Source organism: Aaosphaeria arxii (genome assembly GCF_010015735.1).
Source record: "Aaosphaeria arxii CBS 175.79 unplaced genomic scaffold BU24scaffold_2, whole genome shotgun sequence".
In the NCBI taxonomy this organism is placed as follows: Eukaryota; Fungi; Ascomycota; class Dothideomycetes; order Pleosporales; genus Aaosphaeria; species Aaosphaeria arxii.
Genome location: NW_022983475.1, coordinates 1,021,965 through 1,041,138, shown reverse-complemented (window position 1 = coordinate 1,041,138; position 19,174 = coordinate 1,021,965). Strand labels below are relative to the sequence as shown.

The window sequence follows — 19,174 nt, the reverse complement described above, 5'->3', positions numbered from 1 at the left end:
AAGACGCGCACCTTCGGCGGATTGGAGGTAGCGAGAAGGAGGGAGTCGCTCGTCCAGATGGAAGACGGGATGGTTCTCGGGGTTGTTGGGCAAACAACGCGTGAATAGGTCAGGTTGGCCGTATCGTCCTGAGGCGGGAGAACCAAGGTGTGACGTCGGTAGATATTATTAAGGGCTACAAAAGAAAGGAGTGTAAAGTAGCTAAAAGAGCGACATGAGGTTGGAAAACACTGGAAGACCAAACATCCCTCGAAGGTAGCGGCAGTAGCAGTGAAGAGAAACAACGACAACACGGGCGGATGCGAAGTTTCGCGACTGTACTGTTGGAGGAGGAGGAGGAGGAGGAGGAGAGGTGAGGTGTGCGTAGAGGAGGGAGGGAATAATTAGTTGGGGGAGAATAGGTAGGTAGGTAGGAAAGGAGAGGCTAAGTCAGCGGGGGAATGATTGGTTGGGAGACCGAAAGGTCAGACAGAAACGGGGAGCATGGACACGAGAGACGACGAGGATGAAATGAAGCAATGATGGGCGATGAACAATGACGGGGGGTGGAGGAGTGTGAGGTGTTAGACCGTGTAGGAGAGATGGACCAAAGGGGACTGGGCAGCGAATGGTAAGTCACCATCCAAGTAAATTACCAGAGTAGGTACAACCAGGTCACTACCTAGGTATTAACTACTACTATTAGAGAAGATGCAGGTGTGGGCCAGGAGAACGTGTCATGCCGCAAGGGGTCAGCCTCTTTTCCAACATGGCACCGCATGACATTATTAACCTACAATACTCCGTACCAGTCCAGTAACAATGTAGGTACGAAGCATGAGCATCGCCTTGATAGGATAGGAGGAGAACATTCATTCCTTCTTCCCGTTCTACTTCTTCTTCTCCAACGTTACACACAGCGCACGCCCGTTTCCCTCCCACCCACACGGTCGTGTACGAAACACATGGAAACCGTGACGCTGTGCGACATTCGGCTGTTTCTTAAACCGTCATCATCTATCAAACTGTGCCTTACCAACATGTTGTGTTCTCTCGTCAGATGTGCGATGCGCAAGCCTCACCAACAATTCTCCTCTAACGGAGCCCTTCTCTCTCGTCTTTCGTCATCATCGCCCCCCAATCCCGGAATCGATCAACACCACCACATTTCTTTTTTGCCATCCAACACGTGTGACTTGTCCTTTCCTCTCCCTCAGATTCTTGCCGGCGACCGAGATCCATTGGCTGTGCGCCGCCGCGTCGCGCTCTTCGATGGTTAAGGGTAGGCAACTATTCGCTTCGCTGTCCGCAAAAGCTCCCGGCGGGCCACGTTCCCAAATTTCCTCAATGGAGCTACCCCTCCGTTCTCCCCCCTCCACCCCCCTTAAAGCTTTAACCTGTAGAATACTTCAATCTCCCTCTGCATGGGGCGAGTAGTTGCCTACTGCTTCCCAGACTCTATGAACCAATCTACCCAGGTGGTGTTATATCAATTCAATGCACCCTCCCGCACGCGTCAAGCTTCCCCTCTACGCGTCGAAACAAACAACAAATAAATAATGAACGGAAACGGAGCTAAAATAAAACAAAAAAAGTCACGGAAAATTAATTTGGCTACTTTTCGCTGGTTCAGGGGTTTCTTTTGGAGCGGGTTCGCGCTAGAAAGCCTAGAAGGAAGCGGGAGCTAGAAGGGTTTCGGGTGTGTGCCGCCTAGTACTTTACACCGTGTGCGTGATAATGTGCAAAGTATAGAGAGGTGCTATACGCGAATCTAGTGATACGTTTTTTTTTAAGAGCAGAAAGGTAGCTAGGTAAGGTATGGGAGTACATTATAATTCGGCAGGAAGCCAATTGGAGGAACTGTTGTTTGTTTAGAGACGAATTGATTGTAGAGAGAGATTATACATTCATATATGCTTTGGGGAATCTATGTACACTTTTCCATCCAATGCAAACGCAAAATGCAGTATGCCTATATGCAAAACACCAACCCTTTCCAAACATCTCAAAGAAATCAAAACCTATATGCAAGTATGCATCTACACTCTCTGCCACTTAAACAGCCTCGTCACAAACGGCGTAATCTTCACATCACCTCCCACCTCTCTCCCTCCCTCTCCGCCACTTGGACGATGCTCAGCAGCAACGGTCAACGGATCCATATTCGAGCCCCTGCGGCCCAGAATCGCAGCCTGTCTCTCCAACTCCCCCATCTTCCACGCCCTGACCAGCCATAGAAACCCCGCGGCGCCCACGTACATGAAGCCCGCGAACAGCGTGGCGCCCCTGTACGTCCCGCCGTTGAACGCCACGATCTCGAGGGCGATCGGCTCGGCAACTAACACATCAAGTCAGTCAAAAGGACAATAGTAACATAGACACAAACGTCCAAGAAGAGAGGAAAACTCACAAGTCGTCGGCAGCACCAAAACCAGCCACGTGATGCTCAAACAACTCGGCAAATCCACGATTCCCATGATCTCCGTCGTGACCGGCGCAACGACAGCCCAGTACGTCCCTGCAACTGCACCACCTACGATGGCATAGAAGATCAGCACGCCAAAGCTGTCCGCGAACATCCACACCACCAGCGCGAACAGGCCGGACAGGAACGTCATGGTGGCCGCCATGTTGACGCGGCCGAAACTGTCGCTGAAGTATCCGATCGGCGGCCTGCCCATCGCCTGGCCGAGGTTGAGCACGGCGCCGATGATGGAGCCCTGCCGGGCGTCCATGCCTACCGACCGCGCGTAGCTGGGCAGCGAGAACAGGAGCACGATGTAGCCCAGCATGCTGAGGAATCCGAAGGTCAAGAGGCCCAGGAACTCGATTCGTTTGAAGAGCCGGTGGTCAAAGGATAGCTGGCTGGATCCGATCTGCTTGTTGCGGTCTTTGACGAGAATGGCGCACGTAAAGTTGACGACTCCCGCTATGATGCCTAGGATTCGGAATGCCCATGCTAGCGAGACGTTGCGGATGATGGATTGCGCGGCGAGGGAGTAGATGAGGCCGCCGACGCCGGACCCGGCGGCTGATATGCCGTTCGCGAGACTGCGTTTCGTGCTGAACCATTGCGGCGCGATGACGACGGATCCGACGAAGAGGAAGCCCATGCCCCAGCCGAAGCAGACTCCTTGGGAGAGGAACAGGTGCCAGATCTTGGTCGAGAAAGAGGCGCCGATCAGGGAGATGGTCTCGAAGAACACGCCGATCAGGAGGGTCGTTCTGGTTCCGTAGAGGCGCGTAGTCATGGTTGCAACGGGCGACACTGCCAGTGCCTGCGAGATGGAGAGTCCGCCGATGAACGCGTATTGCAAAGGGGTTGCTCCGGGGAAAACGTCGTTGGCAAGATAGTATGCGAGGAACACTCCGTAGGAAGAATTGAGACCCCAAGTATCTATCAGAATGTTAGCCTATCCTTCTAAGTTATACAACACTCGACTCATTCTCAGCGCAACAAGGAAATCGCAGAGCATTCATCCAAGCTACAAACTTACGTGCATTAATGATAGCACAACAAGCCACCATAACCCAACCGTAACCTCCATTAGGCGGCTCATCAACCTTCTTCTCATCGACCTCAAGCTCGCCAGCTTCTACAGTTCCATCGGTCGCAGGCACTTCATCACTCTTCTCACCCTTCGTCGCATCCCTTCGTCCTCCATCCCCTATCGCACTGCCGTCCCTGACAACATCATCCTTGCTCTTCACAGACCCATCGATGCGGTCACGAACAGAACCATCCTCCTCTTTCCCATCTCCAACCTCGCGCAGAGGTGACTCATGATTCGTCATCATAGGCCCGGGAATAAATGGGCAAGCTCCGCACTGTGTAGAGACCTCCAACGATGCATGGGACAGAAGCGGCGCAAAGTCGTCCAGCTACAATGAAGTTTCGATCCAATACACGCAATTATATCAAGGGTGCACACGAGTATCCATAACCGCGAAACGTTCGTCTGAGTATCCAAAGAGAAGGCAAATAAAGTGGAGGAAGATAGGTTAAAGAAGAAAAGTGCGGTGGGCGGGCGGCGTATCTAGCTTTTGAGGAGAAAGCAAAAGGCCCCCAGTCCGAGGTACGAAGGTAAGTACAATTATTAACGACGAACTAACGGGCTTCTGATGATAACGAATGGGAATTTTCCCTTCTTCTCCTTAAGGCAAATCTGATAAACGCGAATCGTGCCGGGAATAAGGGCTTTTTCGTTACGACATCGTCTGTGCTTATTGGTCGGTTCGAGGGGAACTGGTCGCGTTTTCGGATAAGTGGCCAAGGGCTTTGCCGCTTTCCGCCTTCCGCTTTGCGGGGCAGACGAGATGGGGAGTTTGCCTTTGAGATGGTCGATTACTCGTACAATACCTGCCGGTAGGTATTATCGGATAGGTTGTTGGTGGAGGATTGCGGCGCGGAACACGTCCCGCTTACGTTCTTGATATTGACTTGGTGAGATCTGACATCACTCAACGAGAATCGTCCAATGTCTGATAGCATTGATATCACTTGTGAAGGATTGGCATCTTATATACATGCTATGGACCATTACGCATCCACTTAAACTACGCTGTAAGCTCATACGTATATGCATGTGCTGTCAAGCACAGGGTTGCCAGCTGAGATACACCAGCAAACGCAAAATATCTTATATTGTTGTTTAAAGTCAATCATCATCGACAATGGACAAATGCATAACGTCCCGCATATTAACATCCGAATCACAAGCCAAAGCAACCAATTGAACACAGAAAGATTCAAACCAAGCATCAAGTAGCTTCTCATTCTTCAATTCATCTAGGAAACCCCTAAAACCTCCTCTCCCTCTTCTCATCCCTCCTATCCAACCCCTCACACTCCTCCTCCCCAATAACAACCTCCTCATACGGCTGTGCCAACGTCCAAATCAGATCGAACCTGTCGTCCGGATACTTCGGCGCATTCTTCTTCTTCACCCCCATCTCGATCACAATGTCCCTCAGCGCGTCGTGCTCCCACGCGATCAGGATGTTCCCGGAGCCATCGTACTTCTCGACGACCTTGCGGACGCACTTGGGGTCGTCGCGGTCGCAGGAGAGGTCGACGGGGAGGTTGAGGTCTGTGGCGACGGGGAGGACGGTGTCGTATGCGCGCTTGCGTTTGCCGTCTGGGTAAGTGGTCGTTAGTATCAGAGTGAGCTGTCTCAGAACAACTGCCCCCTTCTTTGCCTCTTCTCTTTGGCGTTTTCATGCTGTTGGGAATACGTGATGGTAGATGGGTGCTGGGCAAAAGAAGTGGAAATAGAACATACCAGGCTTATACTGCTGCGCCATAACATGCCCAATATCATACTTCGACTCCTTACCAAATACCTTCCTCAGACACTGCGCGCGCTGGACGCCCTCCGCGCTGAGCCCCGTACCTTCCTCTGGCTTCTCGCCATGGCGGATCAGGTACACGGTCGGTTTCGCCGCTGCTGCCACTGCTGCTGCGGATGTGAGGGCCGTGCAAGTGAAGAGGACGGGGAGGAGGAACGGTAGATGCATGATGTTGTTGGGGCTTTGAGTTCAAAAATGCTGGAGGGAGTATCTCTTATTTTTGATGAGAGTGAAGGGACATGCTACATTGGATTTATATATACACATCGGATTGTGAATTGCGATCTACTGCACGTTCGTACATGCCGCATACGAGCGACGTCCCTCCCGTCGAACTAAACCAGGCAGCAATAGTAATAGTATACCTAAACCCAATGTCATCCTCGGCCTCTCTCTTGGCCGTGGCAGCGCACGTGTATACAGGAAACGGGCGGTAGTTTATTCACGAGGAATGGAAGTGCGCAAGTGTTGTTGTTGGTATACATCAAGGTGTGCGACGTTGAGTATCGTTGGCCAGTGAGGTGGCGAGGCAACCACACGTGTCGGGCGTGGGGGAGGCTTGTTGTAGGAATGGGTCGTGCCGTACCCGTTCGGGCGATCATCATTGGCGTGGGTAGTCTAGGAGGGGCAGGTCATTATGCAAATAAGTTCTTGATTAGATTTTAGAAGAAGACGTGGGTATATATCTGTGCGTTGGAATTCATTGACCAGTGTGTGTATTAAGTGAATGATAATTAAGATTGTGAGTATTCAGACAGGCAAGTACGCTAGCCGTCCTGAGTGCACAGGTGAAAGAAAAGAGTAAAACAGAATAGAACCTATATAAAGGCCTTAACTTTTAAGAACTTTCAAGGATTCCGAGGCTACCACTGAAGTAGAGAAATCAGGCTCTACCAAGAATAGCTTTTCCACGACTTGTGTGGCCGGAGTGGAATCGACCTTGATCGATTTCATGAAACCTGCACAATGTTAAAGGGTCATACATCGGATACTGCCAATAAGCGTTGTTTTCTGTTCTTGTTTTTCTGGAAACAGCTCAGGTTCAAACCTGGGTTGATTCCTCTTTTTTATTTTTTATTTTTTTGCATATTTCATCTCATCTGATCTTTGTTGTCATGATCTTGAGAGTGAGTGGCATTGATTGAGCTGGCTAGTACCGGCTCGAGGAATATCCAGAAGGGAGATATCTGACCCTGGACTGTTTTGAGTGACATCGATCATGACTCCCGATGCTCTCCTACTTTCAAAGGTGGACGTGTAAGGTATAAGATATGAGTTGAATGGTTATTGAGATATCAGTTTGGCTTTTGAAGTGGCTATGGTGTATAGGTATACTGCTGTACAAACATAGTATAGAAAATGATTGAAGGTAGGATACTGCCAACTCTTTGACTCTCCAATATGCCACATCTTCAAACATAGTGCAAATGAAGATGCATCCAAGCATTCCTCACGGTGCAAGCTGAGTCATTGCCATCTTTCATTTAAACTAACTCCTGTCTGCGGCAGTGTTGACCAAAGTCAATGTTGTTTGAACGGAGTTTGAAGATGATAGCATTCTTGATGAAGAAAATGGGGTGGCGGTGTCGCTGATTCAAGAGCATTGTTTTGTAGTAGCCTGCCTCCGGACCACTTTAAACGATAGATATCCTGTACACGCCAGGGCTTTCCATAGCTTCGTATTCCAGCCACTCGTGGCTATTGATCGATTGGTATTCAGTCCAGTCTGACATGCCCAGCGCTGATTGGAAATTTTGCATCACCCCGCATCGCATAAACTGTCCCTTTGTCGTTCCGGTGGGGACAAGTAGAAGACAGGAAACGTCCGGAGTGAAGTATAGATTGGCTGATATTGGTAGACAATGAAGTTCAGGGCTTGGAGGCTGGTAATCAAGTACAATCTGTCCCGTTGAATCGAACTCCTTCCCATCTATCGAGACATTCCACTCGCCCGCCTTCGAAGGTCGTAGCACCATGGTAAAAAGGTGTCCTGAGAGTCGAATAGTGCCACCTATCACCTTCGAAAAAGGGTCTTGAGTAGCAGTCACGACTTCATGATTTATAATGTTAACCAATATCTTAAGGTACTTGGAATTCGACTCCGACAGGGGTTCGCATCCATACATCACCCCGGTGTCTACGCTCGCCCACGACCAAGATGGGGCTCGATAAACCTGCGATTGGGGATTGACAGAGCGGCTCTTCCAGAGGAGCTGGGTCGGGAGAAATTCTGCCCATAGACCTGCGCAGTACTCGTCGCAGATAGCTTTTTGGACAAGCCTAGCGATGCCGGCCACAGCTACGAGTTTGTCTTCCAAGTAGCTTAGTTTGCATCTTGTGTAATAACAGACGACTCTTTCCCAAAGATCTAAGGCTAGCTTTTTGTTACCAGACGACGGGTCATCATGGACAGAGGCCGGGATATCCAGGCACGCCAGGATGAAACTTGGAGAATTATCCCCGACGGGAATGGCAGTATGGACACCCTCTGGAAACGTCTCGCACGACGCGACGTCGTAGCAGTGCCAAAACATCTGACCCTCGTTGAAATGCAGTACCCTGGGCGCCAAAAGTAATTCTTGCACAACCCAGCCGCGCTCCATCAACGGTTGTCCCTCGAAACTTTTGCGCCAGAACTCATTGGATATTAGCCGATAGACTTGGCTGCTTCCATCTTCACATGTGAAGCTGACCAGTGTTCGCTCGAGAGATCGCACATCTCGCGAGCGAAACAATCCTCCATCACCGTTCGCACTGGCCGTCGCCGCAATGTTGAAAACCGCTCCGCGATAGACGTTCTGCATCAGCGGTGCTTCATGGTTCCAATCATCCATCGAATCTTGGATTATACACAAGGAGTCTATCCACATGAACTGGTAGCCCAGAGCTCTGGTTACGGCAAGTGCGTCTTGGAATGTTTTGCTAAGGCGCGACATCTGAACTCCGGACTGAAGTTCGTGATGGGATGTGGATGTTAACGTGAAGATGGGTATTGAGCCCCAGCAATGACTGAGTGTCACATAAGGGATTGAAGCCGGAGTAGAATCGAAATGAGAATGAGCCACTACTTGGATTTGGTCATACGTTGGTGCGCCAATGCGAACGAGGCGTGTGGGCATGGGGAGCTGAGAGCGCGATGGATTGGTGGAGTTACATTTTGAGTGCATTGAGAGGCAGCGGGATAAACAATGCCGTGCAAGAGGTTGAAAAGTTTCAAGGTCAAGAGTTTCCGGTGGTGTGTATTTCGGTAGAAGTTCAGCATCTACGGAGCAGTTTTAGTAATCCCTCCTAACACTTGCTTCTCATGAACACACCTTTCACCCTATGTAGCACAAATAGCTGAATAACGTCCGATAAGCCCTTCGGTCCCTGCGTATCGACTCCAAGAGCGTTCGCCATGAAAGTCAAGGTGTAATGTTGTCCACGTTTGTCGATCCAATATCTTGAGACAGGCTTCGAAGAGGGTGCAGGACTGGGTATCAGTGGCCGTTGTTGGCGGCAAAATAAGTCCCATAGTTCTGTGCAGATCGCGCAGGACTTCGATGCTGCTACCTGGACATCTTTTAGGGTGGATGGGTGATTCCTTGGTATCTCGAGGCGAAGCTCTGCAAAAATCTGGCTACAGTTGGTACAGAGCATTGTGACAAAAAGGCTAGTAAGCTTACAGATTGTGAAAAGTGGAACTATACAACGGCCCTTTATACCTACCTATAAAATAGTGGTCCATCCATACTGTCCAATTTGGTCGTTGCCCATTGGCCTACCATGACTGGTCTCCTGTCAGACCGGTGAATGCGTTTCGGTTACACTGATTTATTATTGTGACGCATCTTATATGCATGCCCCGCACTGTGCGTCTTCTTCTATCTCACGGCTTGGGTACCTTCCGCGTCTGCATACAATTCCAAACAGAAACCTGGATCAACCCAGGTCTTGCAGAATGGGAGCTAGAAAAACGAACTTAAAAGATCGTTCTAATTCAGAGCAGTAATTGATTAGTGAATTATTGTTTACAGGGAAGATAGGGCAGAATTTAGCCCTTGGAGAGGCACATGATAACTCCCGACAGCCTGTAACTTTCTTAAAAAGGAAGTAAACAGTGATTAACGAAGACACTTAGCCAATAAAGAGTCTGCAAGTGGCAAGTACGTTGCTACACTAAGGCTGCATTTTCGGTACAGCCGGTACATCGTTGTGTGTACATATTATTGCTCATGCTCATTGCTCTCTTTGAATTTCTAAGATGTACTCCACGACTGAGACACCAGGGAAAAGATTGATGTGCAGTTTTCGTTGGGGATTCTCGCGGCATTGTGAGAGAGGGGGGGGGGGGGGATAAATCAAAATGTTAAACGCCAAGTATATAATAGAGGGTACGATGGGAGACCAATGCTTGTTTTTTGAAGATGTTTTCATATTGCTACATAGGAGAGGGAAGGAGTGTATCCATGACCACGAAAAAAACCCAAGTTTGCTAACATGCCAATCTGAAGCCAAGTGGTATTGTGAAAAAAAGGGAAGAACGAAAATCATCAAATGCGGTCGTGATATAGTGAGCTTACGAACCGCCGCTGGGAACCCGCAACGCAAACGCGGCGGGCTCTACCGAGTGGGTCCGCACTGCTCCATGAACCGATATATCCCTTCGATTCCTTGGTACTCCAGCGGTGTGGTGAGGTCGATTGAATCTTCTAGTTCGCTCTCGTGCAGACTCTCGTAGCCGGAGGGGGAGGAGGCCCAGTACGGGTTCTCGGTGACGTTTTCGAAGTCGAGTTCGTACTCTGAGTGGGTGGAGTAGTTGTCCGAGAGCTCTGAGGGGGTCATCATGTTTCGCCAATCAATGGGTTGCTGGCGCCCTGTGACCGACTTCTCATAGAAGGAGCATTCAGAGGGGGTCCGGCTCGGTGCAAAGGGGAAGAGCAGAGCGATGTCCGTGCCGACGTAGGAGTCGAAGTCTTCGTCCTGTTGGATCACCCCGCGCTGTACTCCTAGCTCGTCGCAAATGGTTTCGACGATTTCGAAGTTACAGCCGGGGAAGTGTACCCGAAGCTTGGACGATTCGTATGTAATCGGTAAATCACCCAACGATGACAGCCGTTGAAGATCTCTCAGCACAGCAGCGAGTTCCTTGACAGCCCTGGAGAAATCCACGGAGAGAACGTCCATGAGACCATCCTGGTTAAGGGTCTCCTTCTCCTGAGCGAAGGAGGGGAAGCCCTTGACGGCCTTCAATGGCGAGAGGGCGGTGACGGTAGGGTTGATGTTGAAGCTGACTGTCGTTCCCGGGGTGGCCCTGGGTGACCGGTTGAGGGTACGGTTCACTTTATCCTGCAGGGCAGAAACAGACTTAAATCGCTTCTCGCCAGTACGCGGGTCGATGCCGTCGAATTGGGCCTTCGACCCAGAGATCATGAACGCTCGCACCGCCTGTGAAACGTTGTTGATGACTTGGGCGGGCGCTGCGGGACCATGCGAGAAGTAACGAGCACCTCCCGCTCTACCAGATCCCCAAGCGTATCCCCCGGCGGTCCTTCCGAGCGTGCCGCCGGTCAAGTTGGGGCGAAGCGTCGACGCAAAGGGTGCGCGTCCGGATTGGCTGTTCACAGCAAACCCGGTGCGAGACTTTGGGAATGATGAGCGGTCATACTTGACGCCGGACGAGCGAGTTGCAGCGGAGGTGAAACGGCGGACCGTGGAGGTGATGGCACTGTGAGTGCTGTACCACCGACCTTTGCTCTGCTTCAAGAAAGCGACGCGGTGGATGGGATGTCTGGGAGCGTTCCTAGCGAGGATAGGTTGAAGTTGTGCCTGAGTTGGCCGGATGGAAGGTGGTAGTTGATTCTGGACGAGCTTCGCAGCATGTCGCCAGGCGGCCCTGCGGTGAGTCAGTCAACGTCACTCGGTAGTTGCATCATTGAGTACTTACTTGAACACTTTCGCGTTCTTGGCCACCAGCTGGTGGAAGCGAAGCACTGAGGCCATTGTAATATAGGCGATCTCACCAGCGCCTGATAGACAATAAAGTCAATATGAGTTTGGAGGAAGAGGAAGAAGGGTTGCGGGGAAGAGGCGATGAATGTCGTCTTAAGGCGATTGTGGCGCAGATGTCGCCACTCGGCGGTAGCCGGGTCCCCACATTTACGCTCCATCTGATTCGCCCTACCGCACTAGCCGTTGGAGATGGACCCTGACAGATCTACGTGCAAGAGATGATGAGTTGTAATTCGACAGAAATACGTGTCAATCAAATCTCGTCCTAGGGGAGATATCGATTGGTTCATGGCCTCTTATTAACTTCTATGCATGACTCTTTCGAAACATTGGGTACTGCTTGTACCTCGTAGGTCGAAGAACCGCAACGTCTTTTGATTTAGCATTTGAATTGTTTCTTGTGACAACGCATGACATCATAATTCAAGGCTTCGTCTCCACTCAATCACATGCACGCAATGTTGAAGACATTTCTATACCCACACCAAACAGTGATATTCTAACACACATGTACTTTCTGACGTTGTAGTTTACATGAAAGGAACAAAAAACCGTAGCTTTTATTTACTGGGGTCCTCCAGCCCCGGATGTAAGCAGTTTTTCGGCACGCGAGCTCAGATGAGAAACAAAGAGAAACAGAAACAGGCAGAGATGAAGGGAATTTTGAGTGATTTGATCTTTCGGGGAAACAGACCAGTGTACTGAGATAGTACACCCGCGAAGGAGAAGATTTAGCGAATAACAGTTGTCGCTATGCCGTGAGTGTAGTGGAGAGACGAAATGCAAGACGCCACAATGCCATTTCCCATTGTAGCTCGGGCTTCCCAAGTTTAGGTATCGTCCCGGAAAACTGTCGTGTGAACATGAGGAATTTTGGGCTGAACCCACCCACTTTGATGTCTAGGAAAGGAGATATGCTTCCACCGGCCAGAAACCATTACGAACGCCAAAGCCAAAACTTTTGAAAGAAAAAAAGGGAGCCCCTCAACCATGTAATATCCGATAGGGAAGAAAAATTAGGCCTGACAAGAACTCGGAAGCCGTGGAAAACAGGCAGAGGTAGGGAATGAAACAAAGATGTATCGAAGCAGGAGCCGTCGGTCGCCACCATTACAAAATAACCGTTGCTGTTTTCGAAAACGCCACTGAGCTAGGGTTTGCCTCATCCAAGAAACGCTTTGAGTTCAGGGTCAAGGAATTGGGTGATCGTGTCGCGATTTCGATCACTAAGGCCTCCTTCGCGTAAGGAAGATTGCAACTGATCGAACGCTGGCCGTAAGATTGTAGCTTCGATTCTGACCAGATCCACGTAATCCCGGGCGACGCGCTCTCGAATGAGACTTTGCGAGGATGACAACGTATCTCCGTAATATTTGACGAGGTTGGCAAAGCCAACAACTGAGTTGTTGTGAAGGAAATCTTCAAAGGCGAACCGCCGGAATTCCTCGTACATTGTAGTGTTGAAATTGCGAATGAGAAAGTGGGACCAAAACTGATACAAAACATTCATATCGTGGGGACAAGTTCCAAGTGCTGATAGTTGACGCTGGGATAATGCTTTTTCTCGTAGGTTGGTGTAGGGTTCGTTTGACGAGTCGAGAGGAGGAGACTCCACGGGCGCATCTTTATTCTTGACCCAATACAAGGGAGTCCTCGCTGCAGACCCTGCTACACTATTCCAAACCGTAAGCATAACTTCTAGTAGTGAGGGCGCCGACATGAAGTCTTACCGTTCGGTACGCCTCCAAGCAGATTCAGGTACACCGTTTCTACTGCTGTTTGGTCCATTAGAAAAGGTTCGTAAAACGGAGGGAGATAGATGTGTTTCTAGTGGCTGTCCATCTTGCTCGCGAACAATGACGCGCAAAGATTTGACTTGCCGATCAGAGAAAGAATCAAATTCGCCACTCACAGCGTTGTTGACGGGTGCTTCAACAGCATGTCCATTCACGCCGTTGACATGACCGTTAGCACTGCCAAATCCATTGACGGCAGGCGCATTGGGGTCCAGAACATGATCCTGTGTTCCGTTCTCCCAGTTACGGCTCTCTGCCTTACCCTTAAACTCATTAGTAGGGACATCGTTGTTGCTTGAGTGAAGCGCTCCGTTCAGTGGCATGTCTGGATAACGGGGATCAAATCCGTTAAAAGTCGGGACGGGCGGGCTATGCAGCTCCTCGGGGCCATCATTTTGTGCCGACGGGTCGCGGTCAGAGGATGAGAGAACCCACTGTTCCCAGCCCTCTCGTCGTCGCAATCGATCTCTACCATCAACGCCAACTCGGTACTCGATGGTGGGAGAGGCGTGGCAGACATGCTTGATGATGTCGATGTTTGTTGTCAACTGCTTAATCCTGTTGAAGTCGGCGAGCACGCTCAAGAAAACGAAGCCCTGCGAATCCATATGCTTGCGCAGGAAGATATCTTTGCACAGATTCTCGACGGAAAAGTAATACTCCCTAAATACATGTTAGCTCTTGTCATGAAGCCTGGTGGTTTGATTTTCGTACATTTGAGTAGAGACCATTGAGGTCATGGTCCACTGGTCGACGCCATATGGACTGTAAGGTACCGCGCTGACAGGAGGCATGTAGTCGTACGACTGCGCTGGAGCAAACGTCTGAATCGGTGCAAGCTGCTGAGGCATGCCGGGATACGGCATGCGTACAAACATGTTCTCATTCGTGACGGATTGCGATCGAGGGCCATTCCTGTACCCACGACCATGTCCAGAAGGGGCGGGGAAGTAGGCAGCCTGTTCGGGGTGGAAGTTTGGTGGTGAGCGGGCGAGAGAGAAAGACGAAGTGGACTGGACCGCAGGTGCGTGACCATTTGTGAACTGATGATTTCCGTTCTGGAATCCTCCTCGACCTCCCCGGTTCCCACCACGGCCACCACGTTCGCGACCTGAGAACGAATTGAAGCCGCCTCGGCGCTCGCTTGGGGCACCCTTTTGCGGGTTGACCTGACCTTCCTGGGGAGCGCCAGATCGTCGGTCTGCGTCCTCAGCTGTTTCGTTGAAGTCAGTATCGACTGTTACGAAGATGATAGGGAGAGCAAAATAACCATTGCATCAAAATAAACTTACCATCATTCTGGTTAGCGGATGCGCGCTTGTCTGCGGCTCCGGAGTTATCCTTAGAGGCCGAGTTTACATCTCCATCCTTCCTGCGATCTCCACCCGCGAAATCTCCCCTCCTACCCTTGCCAGGACGATTTGGGTACTGGCGAGGGAAATTGTTGTTCGGTGCGGAGGTGGTTGAGTTAACTGCAGCGTCGGTCACGCTAGAGACATTGCGAGAGTGAGCATCAGCTTCGGCACCAGATGCAACTTTAGAGCTTTTCTCTGCAGAAGACGTTCCAGTCTTTGCAGAAGCTGCGTTAGCATTGGCTGCTCGCCCTTCTTTGGGAGAACCTTCACGCACGTTGGACCCATCAGCACGGCCGTGCTTTGGTTGATCACCGTTGATCGAAGGAGTCGGCACAGAGGCATCTTTTTCGGCGCTTCCGGCGGTATTAGCACCGATGTTGTTGCCTCGGGCCGGATTCTGCGCGCCGCCACGAGCTCCTCCTCGGCCACCTCTTCGCGACGTTGCAGCGGGCAACGGGGTACTGAACACAACGGTTGGAGTGTAAGGCATGGAGACCCACTCCTTCTTGCTTGCAGGCCCGTTGTCTTTACGGTCTTTCTCGGTTTTATCCGCTTTTCCGTTGTTCTTTTTCCTGTCTTCGTCCACAGCGGTCTCAGGCGTCGGCCATGACTCTTGGTCACGCGTAGGAGGAAGCGGGAGCGACGCTGAATTCTTGTCGAACGGCTTGCCCTTACCGCCCTTCCTGGATTTCTCCGCGTCGTGCTCTTGCTTACTGCGATCCTGCCTGTGCTTTCCGTCTGCAGTAACATTCCTGTCTTTGGCATCGCCGCTCTCCGATGAGGGATTGAGCTTGCTTCTCTTCGCTGTAGCGTCAGAGGAGGGTCCTTGAGGGACACCGTTGGTTTGATTCGTTTTAGCGGCCGGTTTCTGTACCACCTTGGCCTTCTGCTCTTCCAACCTGCGCGCCCAAGGGTTGACTGTGGGTATTGGTGCATCAAGCAGCACCTTGGGCGGTGCTTTGTCTGCCTTCTTTCCCTTGCCCTTTGTTTTCTCTGCGTTCTCTGCCGTAGTCTCTGCGGGCTCGGAGGTCTTATCTACGGAAGTGGAAGCCTGTGACTTATTTTCCCACGACTCTGCTGTTCCATTCTGCAACGACGTAACGTCATCGTCCTTGACGGCGGTGGATGCCGAAGAGGCTCCAAGGTCTGGAGACGACACGGCCGAGCCATTGGTAGCCGGCTGGGTGACGGCTTGCTTTGGTGGTGACACCTGTGAAGTCGTTTCGCGTGCTCCATTCAGATTGCTAGCGTTTGCTTGTTCGGCGTCAGCATCGGCGTCATCAGCCCAGCTGGGTACGGAAGCGACTGCTGGGATCGAATTTGATCGCGACTCCTTTGCGGGCGTATTCGTTCCGGATGTTGATTTGCTAGGGGCTGTCGCGGAAGTAGCTGTGCCGGAGAGTCCTTTGGCCGCCTGTGCGTAAGAAAATGTAGAGGGAGCTGTGCTCTCGTTGCCTTGACGGCGTGGCTGTGTGGTTGTTGCCATTGTTGAGATAGTTTCTGTGTGGGGGTATAAATTGCGGTCGTGCAGGTGTGTATGTGTATGTATGAGAGGAATGAAGGAAGTGCTTCTGGTCCTCAGTTGAAGACTCCGATCAATCGCCCAGTATCGTAAAGGGTGTGATTTGTGTCCGGAGAGGCTCAGCTATCGACCTCTCCGCACTTGGATTCCTTGGTTTTCACCGAGGGTTGGTTGTGCGCTGCAAGACGATCCAGAGACTTTAGCTCCGCTGTAGCGTGAAGAGGAAAGAGTACGTGGTTGTGAGCGTAGAGCAAAGTTCGTTGATCGTGGATGTATCGTATGAATCGGCGGGGAAGTCGTTGAGAAATTCGTGAAGGAACCCGTGAAGGTGTGACGTAGGCTGGACGAAATTCTGGAAGGGAGCGAGTTAGCAAGCTATTTGTACAGCTTGACCCCGAATGTGCGTTCGAAAGTGGCAACCTGGGTTGTGAGGACAGGCCCAAAAAAAAGTTGCCTACAGCCAAGGGGACGTGTTCAGGAAGTGGCTTGCAGCGAGCCCAGGGAGCACTCTGGGGAAAAGAGGAAAACAGGTAGGGAATAATGTCGGAGACGTCCACAGAGCCAGATGAGTGACGATGGCGATCGTGGACGGTGGGCAGCCCGTACTATCGCCACAGAACGTGTACCTGACAAACGAGGCACGCCCGAGGGTCGAATTGGTGGAGGAGCGGCGCGCGGTGAAAAGGGAAGGAAGGAAGGAGGACGGTCGCGGGGGTCGGCAGTAGCGATGCGGGCAGAACTGACCTACAAAGTTTTGAACCTGTGCGAAGACGAATGCGCGCCAACGACGATGTAGGATGTTTACAATCCGATGGAGCGGCTATAACCAGAGATTTCTGTCGCCAGAAGAAGAGAGTATCTCCGGGGAGGCAGATGGGTATTTAGAGCAGGTGGTGTTTGTTGACCTTGTTGTTGGCGAGGGTGGTGGTGGTGGTGGTGGTGGTGGTGGTCGCAGTAGGCACTCACTGCTCACTCACTATTACTCGCTAGGGACGAGTGTTTCGAGGTCACGGCGGAGTGAGACAGACAGACGAACTTGGGGGTCGTTGAGTGAGAGGGAGCAACGGGTGGGGAGAAGAGGTAGCGGGCGAAAAGAGAAGAGGGAAGAGGGAGGAAAGGAAGTAGAAAAGATCTGGCGACCTTTTGTGAAGATTACCAGAACCACGGAGGAGGAAGAGGGGGAGAGGAAATTGAGAGTGTCGTGTGTGGGTTGTGTGGGAGAAGAAGAAGAAGAAGCGCTGGCGCTGGCGTAGGCGTAGGCGCAGGCGTAGGAGGGAGGGGAAAAGAGAGGGTAGTTAGTGAGTTAGTGAGAGACAGAGTGAGGGTAAGGTAAAGTAAAGTAAAGGTAAAGTAGAGTAAGTAACTACCAAGTACCAAGTAGTACAGTACCTAAGTAATTACTCCGTAGTTAGAGGATTAGTGGTTGGTGGTGGGATTGTTCGGATTTGGTACGAGGGAGGGAAAAAAAAGGTAGAGAGAGGTAATAGTGCGGATTTGGGTGGGCGGAAGGTGGTAGATGGAGATGGTAGAAGCGTATACGGTAAACCTGTGGACCGTAGCGTAAGGTTGGTAGTAGGATTAGTAGGGTGAATGAGTGTGTGAGTGAGTGTGTATGAGTGTATGTACCGAGTAATAGTAGAATACCCAATTACCTCGACTACTTAGTCCTGGTATTACTGTCGCTACTGTGTGTATGGCAGGTCATCAGTCCAAAAGCGCGCGAATTTTTTTTTGTTGCTTCCACCCAAGTAACTCGGTACTAATATGAAAACTAAACACTTTTGGTGTCCCGAGAAAAAAAAAATTACCCACGCTGGTCCCGCAATAATATGTATTCTTTTTCTTCTCGGCTGTTTTTTTTTCCTCTGCTATTTACTTGTAGCTTTTGTATCCGATATCCTTTCTGTTCTTCGCTGTTGGTCCCTTCGATCCTTCGTTGAATGGATTTGATGTTCATGCTGAGTGAGGTACATGTCCTTGCTACCTAGGTACTCATATCAATGTTGCCCTTTCACATAAGTATGCCAAAGAACAATCAGGGGCTCATTTGTTTATCAATGATACAAAACGAACCGGGGAAATGCATCGTACGGTGGAGTGTACATCGCTTTTGACTACGTCAGGAGCGCCGCTTTGGTGATTCCCGCGGCACGCGCTCGCTATGCCTCATGTCTTGCATTTCAATGAAAAGAAGTAACCATACTACGCCCCTCTCCATCAATTCATTATTTTCCTTCCTTTCTCCATTCTGTTACTTCTTTCGCTACCAGTGCGTGGAATCCCGTCACGGTCTACTTTGGATTGACATTGGGCGTCACGATCCATTCAATCTTTCCAACGCTACGACTGTTCCCCAGATTCAATATTAAATTGTACCGGTATATGGGTACCAGGTACCCAGGCACGTACGGTGTTATCCCATTGAAGGAGCATGACGTACGGAGTACTCTCCGTCCAGAGCAGTATGGTCCCATATCGTTGGGTTCCCATTCAATGGATATCATGTAATTGCACCCGTAGAAAGCATCGTGCATGGAATGATACATTCGAGTACCAATTCAATGTACGGAGTACATCCGAGTAGAATGATGTGACACAATGAGTAATGAAACGGATTGATGTGTCTGCCTATTTTGTGTACGAATAATACTCCGTATGTGTGTGTGTGTGTGTGTGTGCACAGAGAGGATGGAGATGTGGGTGTGGGTTGTAGGTGGTAGGTTACCCCTCCAATAACGAATGGGACAGAGAGACGAGAGACGAAAGACCCGACCCCAACGAGCAAAAGATTTCTTGTCATCATTCTTTCAGGCCTGCCAAGAGCGGGAAAGGGCTATGGCGGGACAAACGGAATGAACGAAGGTCGTCTGCCTGCCCTTTTCCTTTTCCTTTTTCCCTTGAAATCCTTAACCAACCCTGCCACCTGCCTGTGTACAATTCGTACGAATCTGCCCCAAATGCCCTTGCCGGCCCTTTCCGATGCGATGCCAACCCCCCAGCCATTTCTCTCGCCTTTTTTTTTCTATTTTATTTTCGATAAGTAACCGGTAGACTACCTTGTTTAGAGACGGGATGCTGTGCATTGGCCGTTGTGCGAGCATTGACTTGCATCATACTACTCGTCATGTAATAAATCATATGGTGATGGACATTTCCACACCATGATTGTTATCCGTTATTAC

At 50.6% G+C, this 19,174-nt stretch overlaps 5 protein-coding genes across 5 annotated transcripts; all 5 read right to left on the bottom strand.

The window, feature by feature from the left end:
• Positions 1-1,887: 1,887 nt before the first annotated feature.
• On the bottom strand, positions 1,888-4,084 carry BU24DRAFT_364193 (MFS general substrate transporter). Its single transcript, XM_033524234.1, has 3 exons — positions 3,477-4,084; positions 2,390-3,376; positions 1,888-2,317 (listed from the first exon to the last, which is right to left on the bottom strand). The coding sequence occupies exons 1-3, from the start codon at positions 3,775-3,777 to the stop codon at positions 2,019-2,021; spliced, it is 1,587 nt and encodes a 528-aa protein (XP_033387218.1). The 5' UTR covers positions 3,778-4,084; the 3' UTR covers positions 1,888-2,018.
• Positions 4,085-4,779: 695 nt separating this feature from the next.
• On the bottom strand, positions 4,780-5,496 carry BU24DRAFT_405619 (uncharacterized protein; the record flags this gene model as incomplete). The annotated part of the gene is made up of 2 exons (XM_033525711.1): positions 4,780-5,117; positions 5,262-5,496. 2 exons carry the CDS (start codon positions 5,494-5,496, stop codon positions 4,780-4,782), a joined length of 573 nt encoding a protein of 190 aa, XP_033387217.1.
• A 1,089-nt stretch (positions 5,497-6,585) lies between these two features.
• On the bottom strand, positions 6,586-8,979 carry BU24DRAFT_418443 (HET-domain-containing protein). The gene is made up of 2 exons (XM_033526982.1): positions 8,643-8,979; positions 6,586-8,590 (listed from the first exon to the last, which is right to left on the bottom strand). The coding sequence occupies exons 1-2, from the start codon at positions 8,965-8,967 to the stop codon at positions 6,963-6,965; spliced, it is 1,953 nt and encodes a 650-aa protein (XP_033387216.1). The 5' UTR covers positions 8,968-8,979; the 3' UTR covers positions 6,586-6,962.
• A 669-nt stretch (positions 8,980-9,648) lies between these two features.
• BU24DRAFT_447494 (uncharacterized protein) lies at positions 9,649-11,392 on the bottom strand. Its single transcript, XM_033530826.1, has 2 exons — positions 11,255-11,392; positions 9,649-11,203 (listed from the first exon to the last, which is right to left on the bottom strand). The coding sequence occupies exons 1-2, from the start codon at positions 11,308-11,310 to the stop codon at positions 9,931-9,933; spliced, it is 1,329 nt and encodes a 442-aa protein (XP_033387215.1). The 5' UTR covers positions 11,311-11,392; the 3' UTR covers positions 9,649-9,930.
• A 1,004-nt stretch (positions 11,393-12,396) lies between these two features.
• On the bottom strand, positions 12,397-16,372 carry BU24DRAFT_106974 (uncharacterized protein). The gene is made up of 5 exons (XM_033520759.1): positions 14,408-16,372; positions 13,830-14,328; positions 13,200-13,778; positions 13,050-13,094; positions 12,397-12,992 (listed from the first exon to the last, which is right to left on the bottom strand). The coding sequence occupies exons 1-5, from the start codon at positions 15,954-15,956 to the stop codon at positions 12,482-12,484; spliced, it is 3,183 nt and encodes a 1,060-aa protein (XP_033387214.1). The 5' UTR covers positions 15,957-16,372; the 3' UTR covers positions 12,397-12,481.
• Positions 16,373-19,174: the final 2,802 nt, after the last annotated feature.

Excerpts from the sequence above, each read along its gene's own strand:
- BU24DRAFT_418443 (XM_033526982.1), bottom strand. The coding sequence starts at position 8,967 with ATGCTCTGTACCAACTGTAGCCAGATTTTTGCAGAGCTTCGCCTCGAG. Across the intron at positions 8,591-8,642 it reads TGTGCTACATAGGGTGAAAG|ATGCTGAACTTCTACCGAAA; the intron begins GTGTGTTCATGA and ends ACTGCTCCGTAG.
- BU24DRAFT_447494 (XM_033530826.1), bottom strand. The coding sequence starts at position 11,310 with ATGGCCTCAGTGCTTCGCTTCCACCAGCTGGTGGCCAAGAACGCGAAA. Across the intron at positions 11,204-11,254 it reads AAGAACGCGAAAGTGTTCAA|GGCCGCCTGGCGACATGCTG; the intron begins GTAAGTACTCAA and ends GACTCACCGCAG.
- BU24DRAFT_106974 (XM_033520759.1), bottom strand. The coding sequence starts at position 15,956 with ATGGCAACAACCACACAGCCACGCCGTCAAGGCAACGAGAGCACAGCT. Across the intron at positions 13,779-13,829 it reads TCAATGGTCTCTACTCAAAT|GGAGTATTACTTTTCCGTCG; the intron begins GTACGAAAATCA and ends ACATGTATTTAG. Across the intron at positions 12,993-13,049 it reads GCTTGGAGGCGTACCGAACG|TGTAGCAGGGTCTGCAGCGA; the intron begins GTAAGACTTCAT and ends GGTTTGGAATAG.
- BU24DRAFT_364193 (XM_033524234.1), bottom strand. The coding sequence starts at position 3,777 with ATGATGACGAATCATGAGTCACCTCTGCGCGAGGTTGGAGATGGGAAA. Across the intron at positions 3,377-3,476 it reads TTGTGCTATCATTAATGCAC|ATACTTGGGGTCTCAATTCT; the intron begins GTAAGTTTGTAG and ends ACATTCTGATAG. Across the intron at positions 2,318-2,389 it reads TTTGGTGCTGCCGACGACTT|TTGCCGAGCCGATCGCCCTC; the intron begins GTGAGTTTTCCT and ends TTGATGTGTTAG.